This window comes from Micropterus salmoides, unplaced genomic scaffold (genome assembly GCF_014851395.1).
Source record: "Micropterus salmoides isolate LMB-PRFRI ecotype aquatic unplaced genomic scaffold, ASM1485139v1 Ms_hic_scaffold_20, whole genome shotgun sequence".
In the NCBI taxonomy this organism is placed as follows: domain Eukaryota; kingdom Metazoa; phylum Chordata; class Actinopteri; order Centrarchiformes; family Centrarchidae; genus Micropterus; species Micropterus salmoides.
This window is the reverse complement of record NW_024041151.1, coordinates 20,943,706-20,965,044: the sequence shown is the minus strand read 5'-3', so window position 1 is coordinate 20,965,044 and position 21,339 is coordinate 20,943,706. Positions and strand designations below refer to the sequence as shown.

Sequence of the window (21,339 nt, the reverse complement as noted above, 5' to 3'; positions counted from 1 at the left end):
AAATCTATTAAGATCTTTCCAGGAGACCTTCTAGGAACATATATATATGTTAACATATGTCTTGGCCTCATGAAATAAAGCATTACTTAAAAGAGATTTCATATGAGGTACACATACCCCTTTAAACTTACACTGGATACACAATCTATGAAGGAATATTAAAGCAAAATACATCCAAACAGGCTGCACTCATTTCCCTTATTACAAAAACACAACAAAACATTTATGTCACATCTTTGTTTATTAATTCTTGTAAATGGTTTGAGCTGGTGTACAGGGTAAGATGATCTATACATATCTTCATGTCAAAATGATTCTGACTGAAAGGCTTGTATACATATTCACGTTTGTTTATCCTCTCCTCCAGGACAAATACAAAAGAAAAGAAAACAAGTGGTCATAGCTACAAAGCCTCTACATTCCCCATGATGTGGGCGTTGGCCTAGTCTAGGTAATGCTTAAAGAACATCCATAACAACTCTATGAGGGTGCATAGCATTCTAATTAAATATATTTTGTCATATATTTATACATATATTTTCATAAAAACATATTTTTTTGTGCATGTGCGCAGTTGCATTCCTTAGGATAGAGTAATATGATATTGCGTTTACATTGTCATGTATCCATTCTAAAGGAGTATAGGTGAGCTCTATTCTTCGCAACAGTTAAAATTTTACAATACTTTTTTTTTTTTTTAATACATCGTCATAGGTTACACTTCCTCTCAAGTCACAAAACGGTAAAAACGGTCTCTCTTCTTCCCCCTGGTCCAACAAGCACAATCTCACACACTCACACACACTTTACATACCGGTGTAACACAAACATGGTAGAGTTTGAATTTATCAAAAAAACTAGAGAAATAAATTTGATTCCCCTCCAAAAAATGGATTCAAATGATTTGATTTTGGGGGGTGGGGACCTGCGACTAGTTCACACTGAAAATCCAAATTCATGTTTGCAAAAAATCCACCTCAGATTTCTGTTAAAATAATACTACCTCATAGATAACTTCTCAGGCAAAGTGTACATTTCCTCAAGATTTATCAATATCTGGTCTTTTGCGTGCAAGCTAAACAAGGGGATAACGGCTCGCAAGTTAAAGTTATGATCCTTAAGATTTTAGTCTTGGCTGATTTGGTGACACCTGTGGTTACTGGTGGTAACAAGTGTGATTTTTTTTAACAGCAAACACACTTTGAGAGGCAACCTGTCTGGATTTTAGAAATACTTCTATCTTCCCTGACAAAGCCCTACCCTTTCATATGTTTCTGATTATCCCCCCCAAAAAGATTCTCACATTCAATTATTGGTGCCATTTACAATATTTTCTGTAAATTGAATCTTCTACATTATAATCTAAATACGTTTCAAAGCTTCCTCCACACACATTTTTAGTGGCTACTATAGCCTTGATGGCTTCTTTACCAGAAAGGACAAAGAAGAATAACTTGTGTAAAGCACAACCAAACAAACTGCATGATAAGATTCATCATGAAGACTAAAGAATGCAGCCAACAGGGTCATCTGACACGGTAATACTGATTGAATGCTGTCTTGCACGTTACTTGAGACATGTTTATTTTTGTTGTCTGCATCATAAAACTGCTAGTATATAGTGTAGAGTCAATTTCCCATGCAAATATATTGAATGGCTGTTGTAAAAAGGATCTTAAGGATTATGAATCACACAAGAACACCACAAGATTATGTCGTTGATTTTCTTTAAAATGCCTAAATCCAACCTCTTTCTTGTGCCGATACAGTAGAAGATGATAAATATCGACTATCTAATACATTAACACAAAGAGGGAGTCACCCGCCTCCATCATCCACAAGCTGTAAACTGCATCAATCATGCCAGTTTACAGTTTTGACACATTGTAAATAAAAATAGAGGTTGTCTTGTTTGGTGGGTCAAAAATGGAAAACACTGTAAGGACTGTGTTTTGGCAGTCCCTGCAGGCAGCTGCAAACAGTGAAGAGAAATTAGCTTTACATTCATAAAATTAAACTGTCTTGTTTTATTTGGTGTACGTCTTTGTCGAGGGAGTAACGCTTCACCGTGGTTCATTTCTGTTCATCACTATTTGAAATGAATTTGGATACACACAACTGACGGAGACGTTTGCCTCTCAAATGCACATTTGCATGCGCAGGGCAAAGAATTCAGTGGTTACTGGCCACATACTCAATACTCTGTGTCCTTTATTTGGTCTTAATTTAATCAAAGAGATTCCCACCACAAACACACACACACACACACTTACACACAAACCATCCTGCTTCATACGTCTACCCCCAAACCCCCCGTGCATCCCCATCCCGCCCGCTCACTTTGTGTCCCGCACTCGCATTTGAGAGGAGGACTCAGAACTTAAAAACGGAAATATTTTGATTCTGACAGAGCAGAACTGAAAACCTGAGTGGAGTAACAGTGGAAAACATGTGATATGTAATAAACATGTGCTATATCGGATGAGGCTCTCGTGTGCACGGACTGGGCATGGAAAATATGTGCATTTGTGTGTGATGCGTAACTAATGTGTTCATTCGCTCATACAGGCTACAGTAGCATTTACAGTACTTAAAAATATTGTCTTTTGATTTCCAGGAAATGTCTGCTACTATGATATGACCCTTTCATTGTGCTGCCGTCAGGTTTCTGCATAAAGTAAGTGTTTCAGAGATGAAGAGAACAAGTGGTGTTTTACAGTGATGCCACCGTTTTTAGTTTTTTTAAATTGTGAAACATTAACAACTACAACTTAATAACTCAGAGAACAAAAATGGAGTTAGGTGGTGTCCACCTTACGGCAGCAGCAAACTCCTTAATAGGTATTAGTTTATTAAGTGAAAATATCCTGGTTCATATTTTGCTACTTTTAGTGCTGAAAAACAAATAATCCCTCCCAGGCCTCCACAGTCTCACACGCTACAGATGAGTCTGATCTTGCATCAGTGTATCCTCTCTGACTCATTCACATGAAGGTCGATCTGTCCAATGCCAAACTCGTTTGCTGTTCATCTGGATGAAGTTTCTGTCTTCACTGAGGAGTTCAGTCATTAACACCGTTCAGTTTCAAATCCTTAAGTTAAGTATTATTGCTGTAGCAGACTCCAGAAACGATCTGACACTCGGCCCAGGCAATAATTGTTTGATGATGTAATGTGTTTCTGATTATGTATGTGTATATGGACAGGTGTGTGTCTGAGTGTGCTTTTGTTCGTATATGAATGTTTTTGTGTCTTCACAGTTCACGAGTCTGGGGTCAGTGTTAATAAGACAATCACAGTGCTACCTGTCTGTCCTCGCTGCACAGTTACCATCACCATCACATGTCGTAGTGGCATCGTGCTGTTTTACACTTCGTTTAACCGGAAACCCTCCAAATCTCTACATCCTCACACGAATCAGATCCTCCAACGATTTCTCCACTTCATTCACTGTGTTTCAAATGAATGAACCGGAAATTTGACAGTGAGGCCCTACAGTCGTTGCAAACAGATAAAGAGGGAGCACACACAAAGTTTATAACATTTTATGGAGTAGCTATAGTTGCCGATAGAGTGGCCTGTGATTTTTACTGCATATTGACTGAGGCTACTGATAAAGATCATGAGTTAAAGTGATGTGCGCAACAGGGAGGAATAACGGAAGCAGGTTGAAAAGGTCAAAAGGGAGGGAAAAGGCTGATCTTTGTGTTGTAGAGCCGCAATAAAGCAATCAACCCCTTTCCGAAGAAAACATTCCCCATGTCTGAAAAACACATTTCCCCTGAAAACACAAGGGGTTAAAAGAGCTTCAGCTCCCTATCCAAGGGCCGAACGACGCTTGACACCAAGGTGGACGGGTTTCAAAGGAACGAATAACGAGAAAGTAGCTTCATCCACAAACGGAAAAAGACGCTAACGCACGCAGACAGGAACACTCACCAGCAGGGGAGCACAGCGGGCTTTTCATTCCAGCACTGAGCACACCATGACATCACAGGGGCGGCGAGCCAATCATGAGGCAGGGCTCTGCGCCAAGCCAGAAGCAAGAAACACATGCGGTAGAGAAGAAGACACGCACACATACGCACACATACACACACTGACACATGTCCACGTAGCATAGAGTGCATATATCACATTGAGAATAATAAGGGAAAGGGTCCAGTGAAAAGAAGCAGTAGGCTCAGCAGAGGCTTAGCTGTATACAGAACCATCCATCCAGGGACTTCTTTTTGGCTGTTGTGTTATTAGACTCAACTTGCTTGCCACTCCAGTTTAGGGGGGTGGGGTGGGGGGTGGGGGTCCTTAGAATGGCCTGTTTGTCCCAAGCGTGGGCCAGCCCCGTACCTTGTACCCCTTCAGTTTATAGATAATGACAGTTCAAAAGGTCAAAGGGCATGCACCAGCAGTCATCATGCGATTACAGTTCACAGGAAGCACTTTTTGTTGCTTTTTTTTCTTGGTTTGTTTTACTGATATTTATGGGTTTTTTTGTAAAAAAAAAGAAAAAAAAAGAAAAAGAAAAAGAAAAAAAGAAAGAATCATCATGCCTTAGTCTAGCTGATATTTTTCTTTACAAATGTTATAAAACTACAAGTTGAACTCCTCTTTTTTACCCCCATCTGTCTCTTTTCTTTTGTGGTGCTCCATGGTCACACGTTGAGGATGATTCTGTGTTTGTCATTTTGTGGTTTACACTTCTTAGTCTTTGTCTTACTCGTCCCTTGCTCATTTTCCTCTGCGGTCTGGTTGTGTTTTTGTGGAGGATGGTTTGGCAGTGGCTTTCCGGTCCTAGAAAACAGAGAGAGGCAACATTAACACACGTTAAAAGACAGGCTAAATGACTTCGGCCTTCCAAAAAATATATATATAATCAAAGTGCACTGAATACCAAATCTAGGGTTTTAATTTTGAACATAAATAAACAGAACAGCATGTGGGAGAGTACTGAGCTCTAATGTGTTGCCATACAGGCTTCTTTCCAAGCACTGGGATGCACAAGTGCTTGTTGTGTTTCCCGTACCTGGAGGACTGGGTAGTATGTGTATTTCAGTGTTTAACTCTCCGCAGACTGGTGCGCTGCACTGACTGAGCGCCCTTTCTCACATCCACCCCCACCTAGAGCAAGGACGGAGGGAGGAGGGAAGGAAACAACACTCGGACGAGTTAACTGCCGAAGCCTCAACATGTAACCAGAGCAGGAAACTAACTTGTCTGTCCACCGGCCAGCCACTGTGGCTCACTGCAGTCCCCAAATTCACCAGCTGTCACTGTTCTACATTCAGCAATTTGTCAGCCAATCAGGTTGGAAGAGATCATTTCCAAAACACTTCACTGCCTCAGGCACATTGTTCGATATATCAAATCAGTTTACAAATGTGCACACATTTTGCCAATGATGAAAGATGGCGATGTCTCACTTTTCAACACTCATTTTGTACAACTAGGTCTTGCAGCTTTTAATATATCAATGTCTTTAATATATGAATATCTAATTTCATTTTTTTTATTTTTTTTAAAGTCCAAATTATCATTAACTCTGACTCATAGTTGTCAAATCTAATGCCAATAGGGACACAATACTTTTAACCAACATTTGGCTGGTGGCTGCCGTTAATTTCCTACCCTTTGTGCCAGGCTATGTGACTGTTTCACAGTGAAATGCTGCCTGCCTGGGTTTACAGAGTTTGTGTGTGAATATGACTCAGCGTAAATGATGAAAACACGACCGACAGACTCACCTTTCGAGCAAGCTGGTTTCCGTGTTCAGAAACAAACTGCGCCTCAGCAGCATAGTCCTCTTTCTCCTCTCTCTGTAAAAAAACAACAAACACAATTTACATATAAATAGCAGGACATAGTGTTCATATTTCTACAACAATATTGTTTGCAAGCAGAAAAGTAAACCATAAAATCGGACATGGCAGACATTTCCCATGTGTTGCAACTCACAATGCATCATTCTGTTGCTGTTCTGATACATCATCAAAATAATCAATTTTGATGATTGCTGAGTGAGGCTAAAATTATTGATGGTCATGAGTAAATCAAACTGAATGACTGTCTTCCCATCTTATAACTCAAAAAAGAAGGAATGGACAAAGATGTTCCCTCTCCAGGCGCAGGAAGCAGCAGGGGGTCGGCGTGGCAACCTGACCTGGCCCCGCCTCTGCTCCTGCTCCCATGCACGTTGGCCCGCCTCCTGGTGAGAGAAGCCCAGCCCCCTGTCAAAGGGCTGCGTGCCCTGCAGGAGGCGCCCACGCAGCACATAAGAGAAACCCGTGTCACACACCGGAGTCAGCAGAGCCTCCTGGGCCACGCGCAAGCTTGGCCCGCTGTCTCCACGTCCCGATGACACCGAGCCCACCCAGCCCTGCAGGGAGTCCCTGTCTGGTAAGTAGGGCTGAAATGCGCCGCCTCCGACCACTCTGGAGAGCAAAATACAAGTAAAGCAAAGCGAGAGAGAAATAAATAAAAAAACAAACAACAAAGTGAGACAGGAGAAACAGTATGTTGCCATTTTGAGTACAAATAATGGAAAACAACACACAATATAATCAGATTTGTGACGTACCGGTTATCTCCATTGTGCTCCGCAGCCCGACTCAGTCCCAACATCTCACACCGCTGGGCATACACCTGCTGGCCTGCAACAACAGAAATTCCTTCCACTGAACCCATCCCAACACCTCCCCCACCATATGCTCCTCCTCCTGCTGCGAGGGACTCCCCTCTCCTCTTATCCGACCTCTGACCTCCCAGCTGGCCATTTAGGTTGACCTTGGGAACGGCGCCACTGGCCCTCACCCTGTCCCTTTCTGCCAGTGTAGTTGCTGGCTCCTGTGGTGCCTCCTCCTCCTCAACCTCCCCTTCCTCATCCTCCTCCTCCTCCAGCTCCATGATGGAGCCGCTGGCCCCGCTGGCACCGCTGCTCGGGCGACCCAAGCTGCAGGGAAGGGAGAGCGTGGCGCCCTCTGAGTCGTCAGCCCGACTGCTGCCCTCTAGCGATGAGTCCTCCACCGTAACCAGCGAGGGGCTGACCCCTGCTGGCCACACCTGAACGTCTGACATCTCCATTAATGTGTCTTCTTCGGTGGTGGCAATAGGGGCACACTCGAGGCTGGAGACTTCCTGCCAGTAGGGCTCTATGCCCAGTGGAGAAGGCAAGCTGTACTGCATGGAGGCCGGGGACAGCAGCTCATCCTGCACCAGCCCATAACCTGGAGGGAAGACAGGGGCGAGACAAGAGAAAGACTAACACCACGCAGGCACAGCCAGGGAGAGGATGGGGAGGTGGTGGATCGACTGTTTCTCCAACCTATGAGGAAACAGTGGGGCTCAGCCCTGTCCCAATACACCAGGAAAGAGACTAGTTTGTCTTTACTAAGCCACAAATTTAGATTAAAGCTGGGGTAGGCAATTTATTTCAGAAGCCTTTTTTGTTATATTAATTAAATTGTCTTTAACTCCAATCAATCAATCAACAGTCAATAAATCAAATGCTCTAGCACAAACATTAAAATTTTTTTGATTATCTGTAGCTGCTGCAATCATTTCATTAGGTCCGAATGTAGGGACAGGTGGATACTTTCAAAATCTAGCTGTCACGTGCTAGTTCTCCAACGTTGCCTACACCAGCTTTAAGATATCCTTTAATCCATTTTTAGGTGTAAAAAGGAAGATATACTGATCCTGAACCAGCCACATGACTCCAATAAATCCAAGCCAGTGTGTTTTATACCACTTTCAGTTTGAAAGGCAGAACACAAGAACAATACTTGTCTTTCATTCTGAAACCAGCTTCCTTATTATCATTGGGACACAGCCATACGAGTGAGGCGAGGGTCAAAGGGGTTTGGTGCATCATCCATTGCCTGTGAGGTGAATGATGGAGGGCTCTGGTTTACTGCCAGGTAAGAAAGTGAATCTGCAGAACACAACACTGCGTTCCTTGATAAGTGAAAAAAAAAGAGGTGAATCTAGAGTTATTTAGTGTATTGATTGTGGGGTTGGCACGATATCAGCTTTAGTAACACAGTATCATCTGAGGAAAGTGCTTCAATTGGATTTTAGAATCCTGATTGTTACTGGAGCTCACAAGCTCATGTCCATAAATACTGTTGGATTTACATACAGCTAGTAAGGAAATTACAATACCGGTATTTAAATGAGGAACTGCACATTTTAAATCTGGCCCTCACAGATACGTGTTCAGACAAAAATCATTTAAAATTTTTTCTTCTTTAGATCTGGTGTTGACCAATAAAGGCAGAGGCTGGGTGCTGTACTTTTTCTACGGTATCCCAGCAGCCTTGATAGAAAAAGCAAAGCTGTAATAAATCGTCTCTATTATCGTTCCAACCCTTGTCACACGCTGCAGATTCTGCAGAGGAAAACGCAAAGGACTGCCTTCTCCTGTAGTTACACATCAGAGTCATGCATTTGTATGTCTGCACCCCAAGCACCCAAATAAAGGTCAGTGTACACACACACACACACACCCATATGTGCGCACATTAATACACACACATTAGACATACCTATTATGTTTAAGGACTTTCTAAAGTTTAACATATAATCAAATCACCTGGTTACAGCATGTTTTATTTTGTTATTCAGTAAACCTCTTAAAATCCAGGAGGACTTCGTTGTTGTAAATGAATAAATGATATTGTCTGGATATCAAACAGTATTTAACACTTTTTTACACCTAAAAGTAATAATCATTGTATAAACAAAATACTTTTTTTATCTGTTCAGTATTTGACAATAAACTGTTGCTCTACTTTGGTTGTATTAGCAAGATGTCATACACTGCAACAACACAAGCAGAATACACAAGGACACACACAAACACACTATCAAGTACACAAACACACATTATATTAATTTCAGGGAAAACAAGTATGTGGTATGTTAATTATGTGATTTATATTCATATCAAAATCTATATCTATAGTCCATGATAATCAAGGAGCATATAATGTTATCTCTGAAACTTAATATTCATTTACTTTCAGTCTTTTGATATACAGTCTGGACCTTGATCACTTTTATTTATTTTATTGTATTTTTTTCAGCTGGTGTTTTTTCCTTTGTTCACTTTTAATTATTTGACTGAGAGGCATTTTGATTAATCTATTATTAAAGGTTAACAAAAAGACATGGTTAAATTAAATTAATATTACAATAAATGAATTAAAACTATTAAAATAAATAAATATTGAAACATATTCAGTATTTAATATAAATGTTTTTGATAACATTTTTGCACCAATGAGTTCAGATGAATGCAATAAAGTGAAATTGAACAATAAAGGAGTACTTCACCCAAAAATTAAAATTACGATGCGTTCACACTATTCACATTCTAACCCTAATCCACCAAGGTGTGATGCCACCTTATGTATCAAGCTGAAAGGTTAAAACCACAAAAATCTGAAAACTATGTAGAGGCTGCGATGAGGCTTTCAAAGCAAAACCCAAGGTGTGAGCACAACCATAAGGTGTTATGAGAATCTTTTCTGTTTAACTTTACAGCCAGTTTTTACAAATTTACTTTGTTAAAATATTGCTTGCATTAAAATGTTGTGATTATAAGCTAGCAAATTAGGTGTAGACAGAGACAAAGGGGATTTGTTTATAGGAATCAATTAATTACAATCAATGAATGAATAGCAATTTGTGTCACTTTGAGGCTATACATCGACAACTGTATTTCACAATTCATTTCAAACTACAACTGTGGAAAGTATTAAGAGGTAAGAGGCACACTGTGCAATCTTAATTAAGCTTAACTTGATTCTCTGAGAGGTTTATTGCACTATAATGTTTTTACATTTTTAGATAAGCTGACATACAGTATTTCACAAAAGTGAGTACACCCCTCACATTTTTGTAAATATTTGATTAAATCTTTTCATGTGACAACACTGAAGAAATTACAAATTGCTACAATGTAATGTAGTGAGTGTACAGCTTGTATAACAGTGTAAATTTGCTGTCCCCTCAAAATAACACACCACATTGCCATTAATGTCTAAACCGCTGGCAACAAAAGTGAGTACACCCTTAAGTGAAAATGTCCAAATTGGACCCAATTAGCCATTCTCCCTGCCCGGAGTCATGTGACTCTTTAGCTTTACAAGGTCTCAGGTGTGAATGGGGAGTAGGTGTGTTAAATTTGGTGTTATCACTCTCACACTCCCTCATACTGGTCACTGGAAGTTCAACATGGCACCTCATGCCACAGAACTCTCTGAGGATCTTAAAAAAAGAATGGCTGCTCTACAAAGACGGCCTAGGCTATAAGAAGATTGCCAAGACCCTGAAACTGAGCTGCAGCATGGTGGCCAAGACCAACAGGACAGGTTCCACTGAGAACTGGCCTCGCCATGGTCGAACAAAGAAGTTGAGTGCACGTGCTCAGCGCCATATCCAGAGGTTGTCTTTGGGAAATAGACGTATGAGTGCTGCCAGTATTGCTGCAGAGGTTGAAGGGGTCGGGGGTCAGCCTGTCAGTACTCAGACCATATGCTGCACACTGCATCAAATTGGTCTGCATGGCTGTCATCCCAGAAGGAAGCCTCCTCTAAAGTTGATGCACAAGAAAGCCCGCAAACAGTTTGCTGAAGACAAGCAGACATGGATTACTGGAACCATGTCCTGTGGTCTGATAAGACCAAGATAAACTTATTTGTTTCAGATGGTGTCAAGCGTGTGTGGCAGCAACCAGGTGAGGAGTACAAAGACAAGTGTGTCTTGCCTACAGTCAAGCATGGTGGTGGGAGTTTTATGGTCTAGGGCTGCATGAGTGCTGCCGGCACTGGGGAGCTACAGTTTTTTTAGGGAACCATGAATGCCAACATACTGAAGCAGAGCATGATCTCCTTCCTTCGGAGACTCGGCTGCAGGGAAGTATTCAAATATGATAACGACCCCAAACACACCTCCAAGATGACCACTGCCTTGCTAAAGAAGCTGAGGGTAAAGGTGATGGACTGGCCAAATATGTCTCCAGACCAAAACCCTATTAAGCATCTGTGGGGCATCCTCAAACGGAAGGTGGAATAGCACAAGGTTTCTAACATCCACCAGCTACGTGATGTTGTCATGGAAGAGTGGAAGAGGACTCCAGTGGCGACCTGTGAAGCTCTGGTGAACTCCATGCCAAAGAGGTTTAAGGCAGTGCTGGAAAATAATGGTGGCCCCACAAAATATTGACACTTTGGGTCCAATTTGGACATTTTCACTTAGGGGTGTACTCACTTTTGTTGCCAGCAGTTTAAACATTAATGACTGTGTGATGTGTTATTTTGAGGGGACAGCAAATTTACGAGTTTTACACTCACTACTTTACATTGTAGCAAAGTGTCATTTCACTTTTGTGAGATATTGTACGTGTTTTACAGAAATAACCCATGTTAAATATATACAGTAAGCCATTTAGGTCTAGCTATGAGCAGAAAACAGATTAATCAGAGCAAATAATCTGAAGCTTACCAGCACCTGAAAATGAAAACTTCTTCTAATGTAATCTATCTACAAAGTATGTTTTACTGGGTGAAATACCTCTTTACTATATAAGTCATATTCTGTCAGAGGTTTTGTGCTAACGGACTAAAATGTGAGTAATCTTGTGTGTGAGTGTTTCTGGGATGGTACAGGGCCAGGGGGATGAGAGGCGGCGTCAGATTGAGATGAATGGGGAGGAATGAGAGTTAGAATGAGTTAAGATGAATCTGGGTTAGCCTTTCCCTTCACTCCTGCTATTTAAACAAAACACACACACACACACACACACACAGGTGTCAAAGGCACAGGATGTAGTGAGGCACAAATAAACTCCACAAAGTTTGCCATGGCAAAAGAAAAAAAAAGGACAACACGCTACTCACTTTATCACTGTACACACATACAATACTGCACTCATATTGAAATACAGATGAGGAAGACACGCACTTTTGGCACACAGTGAGCCGAAAATGTACAGAGATAATCACACACACCCAAAACCAATACAAAAGCACACCTCACAGCAATATCCCTGCTAGCAGATAACGTACAGACAATGTTAACAGTGAGTTTGTCATCAGACTTGGGCAAAACAGTTTATGAAAATCAAACTAAAATATCTGGATTTAGATCATTTTATTAAAATAATTTATTTTACATTGACATGTAGTAACTGCTCACCTTAACTGCACAAAACATTTATTTTCTTTATAAAATGAGGGAATAAGAATAATTTGCAGTTATTTTGCCCATGAGTGAAAGATGACATGTCACAGCAACAATGAATGTTACGTGCTGCGTAGCTGAGTTGTGTTACAGCGGCAAATTATACCATTTATTTTTACAGAAAAGGAAAATGAAAACCCATTTGTTTGTTTATATATCATTAAAAACAAGACTGAAATACACCCATTGGACAGAGAAAACATTTTACACTGTGAAGAAAATATACATTAAAAGCATGCCATGCACATAAAGATGTTAGAGTCAAAAACAGCAAACAGCAAACTTTATTTGGTTTTGGGAAACACCTCATTCACAAGTCCCAGTAACTGTACAGACAAAACACGTCTTACATAGACCTGGCTCAAAATTTATTTTAAGCTATTTTGACGTATCTAAAGCATTAACTGTGCCTAATTTATCTTGCAAGGTATTTCAAACACTTAAAAACAAGACAAAATATGCATACACGTAAATTCCTTGCAAGCTAAACTACATTTTTTTGACTTTCTTTGAATATTAGCAAATTCAGCTACATATTACCTAAAGCCCAGGTCAGAAACATTCACACACACACACACACACACACACACACACACACAGATACTATAACAGCAAAGCATGCAGCATGCACATGCACAAACTGTAGTACACACACAGAGCTGGATTGAGAGAAGGAGGAGAGGGTCCCGCTCGACTAAACGAGAGAGGAGCGCAGGAAAACAAGATGACAAGAGAGGAGGAGGCCCAGAGGTCAACATGAGGTCATATGAGGTCAGAGGTCGGACAGGAAGAGCTGTGAGGAAGAAGAGCAGGAAAGGGGAGGAGGAGGAGGAGGAGCAGGGCGGCTGGGCAGCAGATATGACATGTCATAGGTTCAGAGACAGACTGAAAGAAGGACAGAGAGTGAATATCCTGAGCTAAAGACAAAATTTCAAGACCACTACAGTGCTGCAGATTTGTTACAATATCCGCTGTTAATAAAGCATAGTCAAAAGTGAAATTCTGTCTTGTTCTCAGGGAAAGAAAGAGAAATAAAGACAGACAGAAAGAAAGAGGGAGGGATAGAAACAAGGTATGAAGGCCCAGAACACACTATCATCTGTGTACTTGCGCCACTTTTGACTAGTGTTTCCATCCCAGACACACAAACACACACGCACGCACAAACGCACAAACGCACACACACACACACACACACACACACACACACACACGTCTGTGTACACACAGAAGAACATACACACATATAATCTTAACAATCTCAATCATCTTTAACTGGCAATCAGGAATTACCCATATGTTAAGTGTTGCCTTGTTTGGCCTTAAAAATATCTCCTTTAACCCCCAAAATCCTGTCAGTAATAACAAGTAATAACAGTTATCCTCGTTTCTCATATTAAGTGTGAAGAATCAGAACCATCATGTTCAGGGCTCAAGTATGACATGTGAAAAACTGTAACTGAAAAATAAAAATGACTTGTGCCCCAGTGAGGAATGCACAGAGGCGGTGTTAGTGCATGCTGCAAAAAGGCCGGGTTCATGGTGGGAGAATGACACCATTCCTCAGACCTCAACACTATTTGAGATTCATCATCATCATCATGTCATGAGCAGCAAACCACCATGCAGCCCGAGTTCAACTTCAACTTACCCCTCCTGAAAAACGGGGGTCTAATAACTCGTGGCTTGCGCACTAGGCGCGGTGGCCTTGTGTCCGTGACCTCTTGTGGAGCAACAGAGACAAGGTGAAACGGCTGTTACCCCACACTCAAAGGGAAGCAGGGAGGTTTTCAGAGGTGGAAAGTAAATGAGACACAGTTCACCTTGTTGTGCTGAAATATTCTGTCAGAGTTTTTAAATTAGTAAATACCTCCTGCAGGAATCATTGCGAAATTAGCGCAGAATCATTCTGATGAAGTTTCAGATGTTTGTTCAATGAATATTCTTGTAAATATTCAGAATTTTTAATTTTAATTAAAAAAATCCCTTTGAACCATTAAATGGCTATTCCTCATGATTCATCATATATATATATATATAAACACTGCACTTGGCAGTAACTGACTTCAATTCAAATCTGTTTGAGCAGGAAATTCCTGTAAACTTTCCATTTCTGATCATAACAGATCATCATGGAACAATCAAACAAACCTTAACACCAGTCTTGCCATGAATAGGCTGAGTATACATTCCACATTTTACAGTTATTTCATCTTTCATTCACCCTAAAACTCACTTATGTCACTTAACATAACTTGAATGGAGAAGACTCTTCATCCTTAAAACAACATGGATTCATAACTCGCTGTAGAAGAGAAGTGAAAATGATCTACCCTTGGTGAGAGATTGTTTTACTAGCTTTAAGGTGACAAGGTGTTAATTTAAACAATAAATGCAAGATGAAATCATATCTTGTTGAAGAGCATTAGCACATTGTTTTGCTGTCTAAATGTAGTGGGGTAATTCGCTGTCCATTGGTAAGGATACTGATTTGAATATTACATGTCTTGTGTGATGTTTGATGTGTTTGTGTGTCTTACCATTGAGGACACTGGGGGACAGCAGGGTGGAGTCGCGGTCGATGAGACGACAAGCACCCTCTTCTGAAGAACCGGGTGCTGGCTGTGGAGCTTGACCCTCCACAGAGGTTACGATGTCTGCACGGTCGATGTTCTTCAGAGCGGTGTAAAGGCTCTCCACTGAGAGGGGATCACATTGACAGGAGTGGGGCAGACAGAAATATATGTAAAAAAAGAGAGGAACATAGAATTATGTGTGTGAGGACAGGGAAGTGAAGAAACATGGGAAGTCAGAGAAAAACATCAGGATACCTTGTAGACAGCCAGAGTCAAAAATATAGTTAATCCGACAATTAAACAGTCAAAAAAGAGATCAATAATTTGATTATGTGATGCCAGATTCATGTTTGTGCTTTGTGCTGCAATTGATATAAATGTGTACTACTGTATTTACGTAGCTAGCAGGTAATTTCTATGAGACAAACAATAATGTCAGACTTACTTTTGGCCCTTTTGCCTTCTCTGCTGGCCCACAGGTTGAGCAGGGCAGAACTTTGGTCCAGCAGGGAGTTGGGATTCTCCACACGGATCCTATTGATGTCGTCCACACCAAACTGAAGTTCACGGGCCAACTCTGACAAAGGGACAAGTCAAGTGGACAGATATATAGATACAAACAAACAAACAAACACAGACAGATCCAGCACTGGGTAGATAAGATCTATTAAAGGACGCACCTGCCCAGCTCAAACCAAGCTGTTCAGATATGATGTTGATCTTGATCTCAGTCCTCTCCATGGCATTCACTGTGGCTAAAAAGAAAAAAGAAAAAAGGCCAGTGTCACAAAGACAAATAAGTGTACATTTACTGAACTAAGGGGATTTTGACTCTGACTTTAATGTAAAAACTATATATGTAGAGTATATCAAAGTCACAATGTATTTGGAGAGTCCAGCTGTTTTTTAAGTGATTATGATTTGCTGGTAAAATGTCGTGTCAAAGCAGTCTACAGGTATTCAGTATCTAGGGTTAATGTTTGGACAGATAATACTTTGGACTGTCAGAATGTGTGTTAATTGATAAATACTCAAATGCTACAGATAGTTGCTATTAGAATTTTTCATTTTCCCTTTTGGTTTCAATGAACCTTGTGTGTCCTAAAAGACTTGGTATTAACTTGAGTTGCTGTTCAAATTGCTAACGGCAGTACTTACCTTGACAAAAGCATTGTTCTGTTGAAGGAAATAAGCAATACCCACAACATCCTTTTTGTTCAAATAATCTTCAGGGTTAGGACACCATAAGGTCAGAATTTGGGGTTCATTCATAGTCCCACCAAGTAGCATTCAGTAACCATTATAGGGGGACTGAGGTGCAATGTAGCAGCGCTGTGTATTTGATAGACAGAAAAGGCCTTTCCCCTTAAAACCCCCCGCCATCAGCAATGTTTAAACCAAGCATCCATTTACTACAGGCCAATCAATGTAAGGACTCCTCTGTCTAGCTCCACTGCGAGGTCCTGCCCATTCCCAGTGCTAAGCTACAGTACTAACGCTAACAGCATCTGCTGCCATGCCATTGGAAATCGCAGTGGAGACACCAGCGCCATGCAAACTACTCACAGGAGTCATTCATCTGTAGTCATAGCTACCAGGACACTCAGGAGGGGAAAAGGCTAATTTGCCATGTGTCATGGAGCCATTTTGGGTCATGTTGGGGACTGCTGCTTATCTTTTAGTCGCACATTCAATAGGATTTTCTTCACCAACTGCACTGCAAAGAACTCTGGGGCATACTATAGAGCAGGCTCAGTTATTGTGCCATGCGTGCACGCGAGACAGATAGGGGGAAAATAGAGAGGGCAGAGTGGGAAGCGAAGGGTTGTGGGTAAAGGGGCAGTGCAACATTCAGTGCCTGTCTCCACTGTGTGTAAATCAGGAGAGGGCTGAAGGTCAGGCAGTAAAGGACTCACCCACACCAGGCTCATTCAGTGCACTGTAGCGTTCCCTCAGGGCGAGGGGGGTTAAGGTTCGCCTGCGCTCCTCACTTCCTATAACCTAAAGAATAAATAAAATAAAATCACATTGTGAACAAGTGAAACAAGTCTCCCTAACTTTAAAGCAGTCGGTCAGTCAAACATTGTAAGAAATCATTTGGGAACTAAATGTTCAAATTCATCCAAAGGGTGTAACGATCAAAAATAGTAGATTTGTTTTCGTTTAAGTCTCAAACGTTTTCTATTACCCCCCCACACATACCTCACGTAAACAGATTTAATCATTATCAATATTAACAATATTCGGGGAGCAACAAATAAAAAAGGAGCCAAGTTGAATTTGATTGAAATAAAATAAATTATTCAGGTCAGCATGATAGGATCAGCAAACTCTTATTTTTAATTATTTCCCTATATAAATCATATAGGGTAAAGTCTAGCCAGGCGCGCGGGAAGACATTTTCGCTTAGGGGTGCTGCACAGTAGAAATGTGCGCATGATACAACTGTGTAGGCATGTACTTACGCACTTTCTTTCAACACAGAGTGGTTACAAGCATGGTCATATGAGGTCACAGAGGTCTGGACCTCCTTAATTATATGTATGTATAAATAAAATCATTCGAATAAAAGCCATTACAAGATCAACTTAAATGAAGGCCTCGAGGGCGCAGCTGATTACACTGTCACTACCCTCATTTCAACTTGAAAAACTGTTCCACGCTCAGTATCCACTCCTGGGGAAACACATGAAAACCTTGTGTGTGCAATAACTGAGAGCACCGCTGTTTGCGGGCAGAGTTTTGGACGATACATTTTGTGAATTTCCAGGTGGGTGAAATAGGGTGAAGCGTCTCCCCATTTAGAGAGACGCTGTGCGCATTTACGCATGAGGCACAGCAGCAAAACTTGCCAACAGGATCAGTCTCACATACAGTGAAACTGTTTGGAGTAAAGCAGCTGTCCTCCTGATCAATCATAATTTAGACGTGCTGATGGAGCTGAGCTCTAAATTATTTCAGAAGCTAAATGTTGAATTCTGTTTCCTCTGAAGAGTTTCCTCTGCCCTGTCCTGTCAAGTTTACTTGACACGACAGTAACTACAATTTTTATTTTTGCTGCATAAATGTCTCACGGTATTTGCTAATTTCTGCGCCCATGGAAACGTTTAAAATGACAGACAGCAGTCTCTCCAATCATGAAAGAAAACCATTAAAGAAAACACTCATACAACAACACAATAAAGAAAACACCTGGAAAGTTAAAAGGACTGGTAGAGGTGGGATAAATTTGAGAAAATAATTAGTTGGGTGTTAGGATTTGGTTTTGTGCTGTTGTTTTTCCTGTGTTTATTTGCTTTGTCATGGTTTCGGAGTTTTGTAGTCTAGTTTATTATTTTGTTCATTCGCTTTTAGTTTTGTGAGTAACTGTCTTGTCTCTCATCTTAGTTCTTAGTCCTGTGCTTTAGTTCATGTTTAGTGTTTATCTGATCTGTGTACTTCTGTGTTTTATCATTATGGTCTGTCTTAGTCCTTTGTCTTATATCACCATGTTTTAGTGTAGTCTTATCTCCTGTTTGGTCCCGTCTCTGTCCATGTCCTGATTTTGCTCTTTCCATGTTTTGTGTTTTACTTCGGTAGATCTGTCCTTGTGTGTTCCTGTGAACTTTACTTCCTGTTTTATTTTGGTAATCTTCTGTACCTGGTGTCCTTGTCTAGCTTTGTTTGATTACCTGATGTATCTCAGCTGTGCTTCCCTCCCTGCTCGTTTACCAGTGTATATATTGTCCACAGTTGTCTTCAGTCTTTGTCATGTCCTTGTATTGTCTGTGTGTCTAATGTTGAGTGTTCCTTGGTATTGCCTGTTCTGGATTATTCCCTGTGTTTTTGGATCGCCTTGTGTTTCCTGGATTACCTTGTTTGGACTTTTGCCCTGAACTCCATGTATGCCTGTTTTAGTTTAGTTTTTGAGTTAATAAATCCTTTGTTTGAACTGCATCCTCATCTTGCCTCGCCTGAATCTGCATTTGGGTCCACACCTCAGCCCTCAGCCTTCACTCAGCCGACTCTTGACATTGGAGGTCGGTGGGTTATTTGTGCGTACATGATTTTTCAGATATTGTAAGAGCTGATCCACCATCACACCAATGTAGCTCCTCGAATTGTGACAAAACAGTGCAAACAGCAGTTTACGTCAGATTATTAGGCTGTAATATCAACCAGAGCATTCAGCTCTAACCTGCTTGTATTTTATGTTGTCATATAGTAACAATAGTGCCCATGTAGTCTGCACATGTAACTTGCACACTATGTTCCTCCCTGTCAATAGGAGGTGCTCCAGCACCCGCCGCAACCCCCTTCCCGTGCACTTGCTGAGGTGTGAGAAATAACGGATGTCTAAATTCCCTTCTCACACATCACAACTACAACATGATATTGGCTATTGTGTTTTACCTTGTAGAAAAACACAAGAAAAACTGGCTTCTTTTATGTCACATAACAACTGTCTCATCAAGCACACAGACGTACAGGGAAGTTCAAACATTTGTGTGTGCTTGCGCGGAGGTGTTTGCAAGAAAGTCCTTACCTTGACACATGGCGGCATGGTTATGTTAAGGTTACACAGTACATGCTGTGTGTCTTCGTATTTGGTGCACTTCCGCAGAAAGGACAAAAACCCAGTGGCGTCCTTGTTACTATCTCTGACCTAACACAGAGAAATGACAGACAGAGAGCAGAAGAGAAAAAAAGAGAGAAGAATATGGAGAGAAAAAATGGAGGAAAAAGAAGAAACCAGATAGAGGAATGGAAGAGAGGAGGGTGAACAAAAGGATGGAGCAAAGAAGAAAAGTAAAAGAAAGAGACAGGGTAAGAGAGAGAACAAATGAGAAAGGAAGAGAATAAAACAGGAAGAGAGAGGAGGAGGAAGAAAAAACAGATCAAAACAGGTATTAGATGCCGCCACAATGTCTCTCGAGCATGTGGCGCAGTAACATGGGACGAGAAGCAGGGGGAAACAGGGATGGAAGCAGTCCACAGGCAGGCGAGAGGGAGAGATTTACCTGCACATTTTACCTGGACGTCTGTCAGACCAGACAGTTACAGAGTGACCGTGAGAGAGAGAAAGAGAGACAGTGAGACAGACACATACAGACAGGCAAGGCCGCAAGATTGGAAAGCAGGCAAAGAAAGTGAGGGAGTCACAGGACATGCAAACGGTTACCCAAGAGAGTCAACAGGTAGATAGGTAAGCTGTTTGTTGCTCAGCTACACCATAATGGAAAGATATTTATCAAAGTATTCATTTAGCTGATACTTAACAGTAGTGTGTGCCACACTGACAGACACATAGACAGAAAGACACCAACAGACAAATTGTGGATTCAGATTACCAAATAAAATGGACAAACCAATGAAGGCACAATAGAAAGTGACATGAATATGATAAGACAAACATGGAAAAGAGGGGGTTTAAAAAACATCAGAAATGACCGACAATTATGATCAGAAAGAAGCACTAACTTAACAGTGATGCATCTGTAACCAAAATGACAAACTGTGTAGCATTACACATAAAGGAGGGGTTTATTATTAACCCCATAATCAACATAAAGTAGAAATGAAACCCCTCAAATAATCGAGGACACTGTTTAACTTCAATTTTCGTCAATTTTTTAGACAGAAAGATTTGAAAACCACACAGATGAATGGACTGACTGACAGACATATTGTTCAAATATATTGTGAAATTTGTATATTTTTGTATGCCTCTATTCTACATTCACTGGTGTAGATTTAACTTTCTTGGTGTGCAGTTACTATGTTACTGTTACTCTGAAAGAGTGCTGCGAGAACACAGCGCTGCACTCTTATCTAAACTTTTACATGGTTTTTAATGGTGAGACAAACTGAAAGACTGCCTGATAGATATGACAGCAAAAAGCAAACACACAGAAACCACCATGTGAACAGATTGTTTGGTGGATCAGCAGGTTTGGTGCTCAGGAGGGAAAACTGACTAACTGGTGAGAGGATCCTCGACACACACTGAACCCAAACAACTGCACAAACAAAACCACAATACTGTATGAATATGTATTGAGTGACAGAAAAGCAGGCATGCGAGCAGTCAGTTAGAGGCAGACCTTGACAGAGACGGGCAGCCTGTTATCTCTGAAGGCCTGGAAGCTGAAGCTGCGAGGCTGCTGCGTGGCCTTCCTGATGGGCACCAGGTTCCCAGAACACTCCAGATGCAGTGGCATGCCCTCCATCAGCTGTGGAAAGTATTCACAAAATGTTAAGGGTGACAAGATGAATCATAACAGCAAGAGAATCTGAGAGGGATTTGACCCTGTAACATAGCCAGAGCGTGGATCTATCACAATGCACAAACTGAGATTCTTCTATACTGCAGAAAACTCTCTACTTGCAGGATCCTTCCTCCTAAGATGGGGAGATTCTGGAAGTAATGCCAGCAATCCCGGCAGTGGTGTTAGGCCTCTTTCTTTTTTTCATGAACAGAAGAAAATTGGAATTGCTTCTTTTTCATGCATGAAAGTATGACTTTTGAGCAGCTCAATTAAAT

At 41.1% G+C, this 21,339-nt stretch overlaps 1 protein-coding gene across 5 annotated transcripts in view; it reads right to left on the bottom strand.

Moving 5' to 3' along the window:
- Positions 1–69: 69 nt before the first annotated feature.
- The window catches only part of LOC119914774 (ankyrin-1-like), a 100,278-nt gene continuing 79,008 nt past the window's right edge, over positions 70–21,339 (bottom strand). For 2 of the 5 annotated variants that reach the window (XM_038734273.1, XM_038734275.1), the window contains 12 exons: positions 20,900–21,028; positions 19,342–19,461; positions 16,733–16,817; positions 15,497–15,571; positions 15,262–15,393; positions 14,781–14,939; positions 13,892–13,963; positions 6,575–7,220; positions 6,293–6,428; positions 5,742–5,813; positions 5,024–5,118; positions 70–4,791 (listed from right to left, as the gene is read on the bottom strand). In XM_038734273.1, the coding sequence (XP_038590201.1) occupies positions 5,050–5,118; positions 5,742–5,813; positions 6,293–6,428; positions 6,575–7,220; positions 13,892–13,963; positions 14,781–14,939; positions 15,262–15,393; positions 15,497–15,571; positions 16,733–16,817; positions 19,342–19,461; positions 20,900–21,028 (1,695 nt within the window). In that variant the 3' untranslated portion in view covers positions 70–4,791; positions 5,024–5,049. The remainder of the gene's footprint in view (positions 4,792–5,023; positions 5,119–5,741; positions 5,814–6,292; positions 6,429–6,574; positions 7,221–13,891; positions 13,964–14,780; positions 14,940–15,261; positions 15,394–15,496; positions 15,572–16,732; positions 16,818–19,341; positions 19,462–20,899; positions 21,029–21,339) is intronic. The other 3 variants (XM_038734274.1, XM_038734276.1, XM_038734277.1) reach the window with 3 other exon arrangements.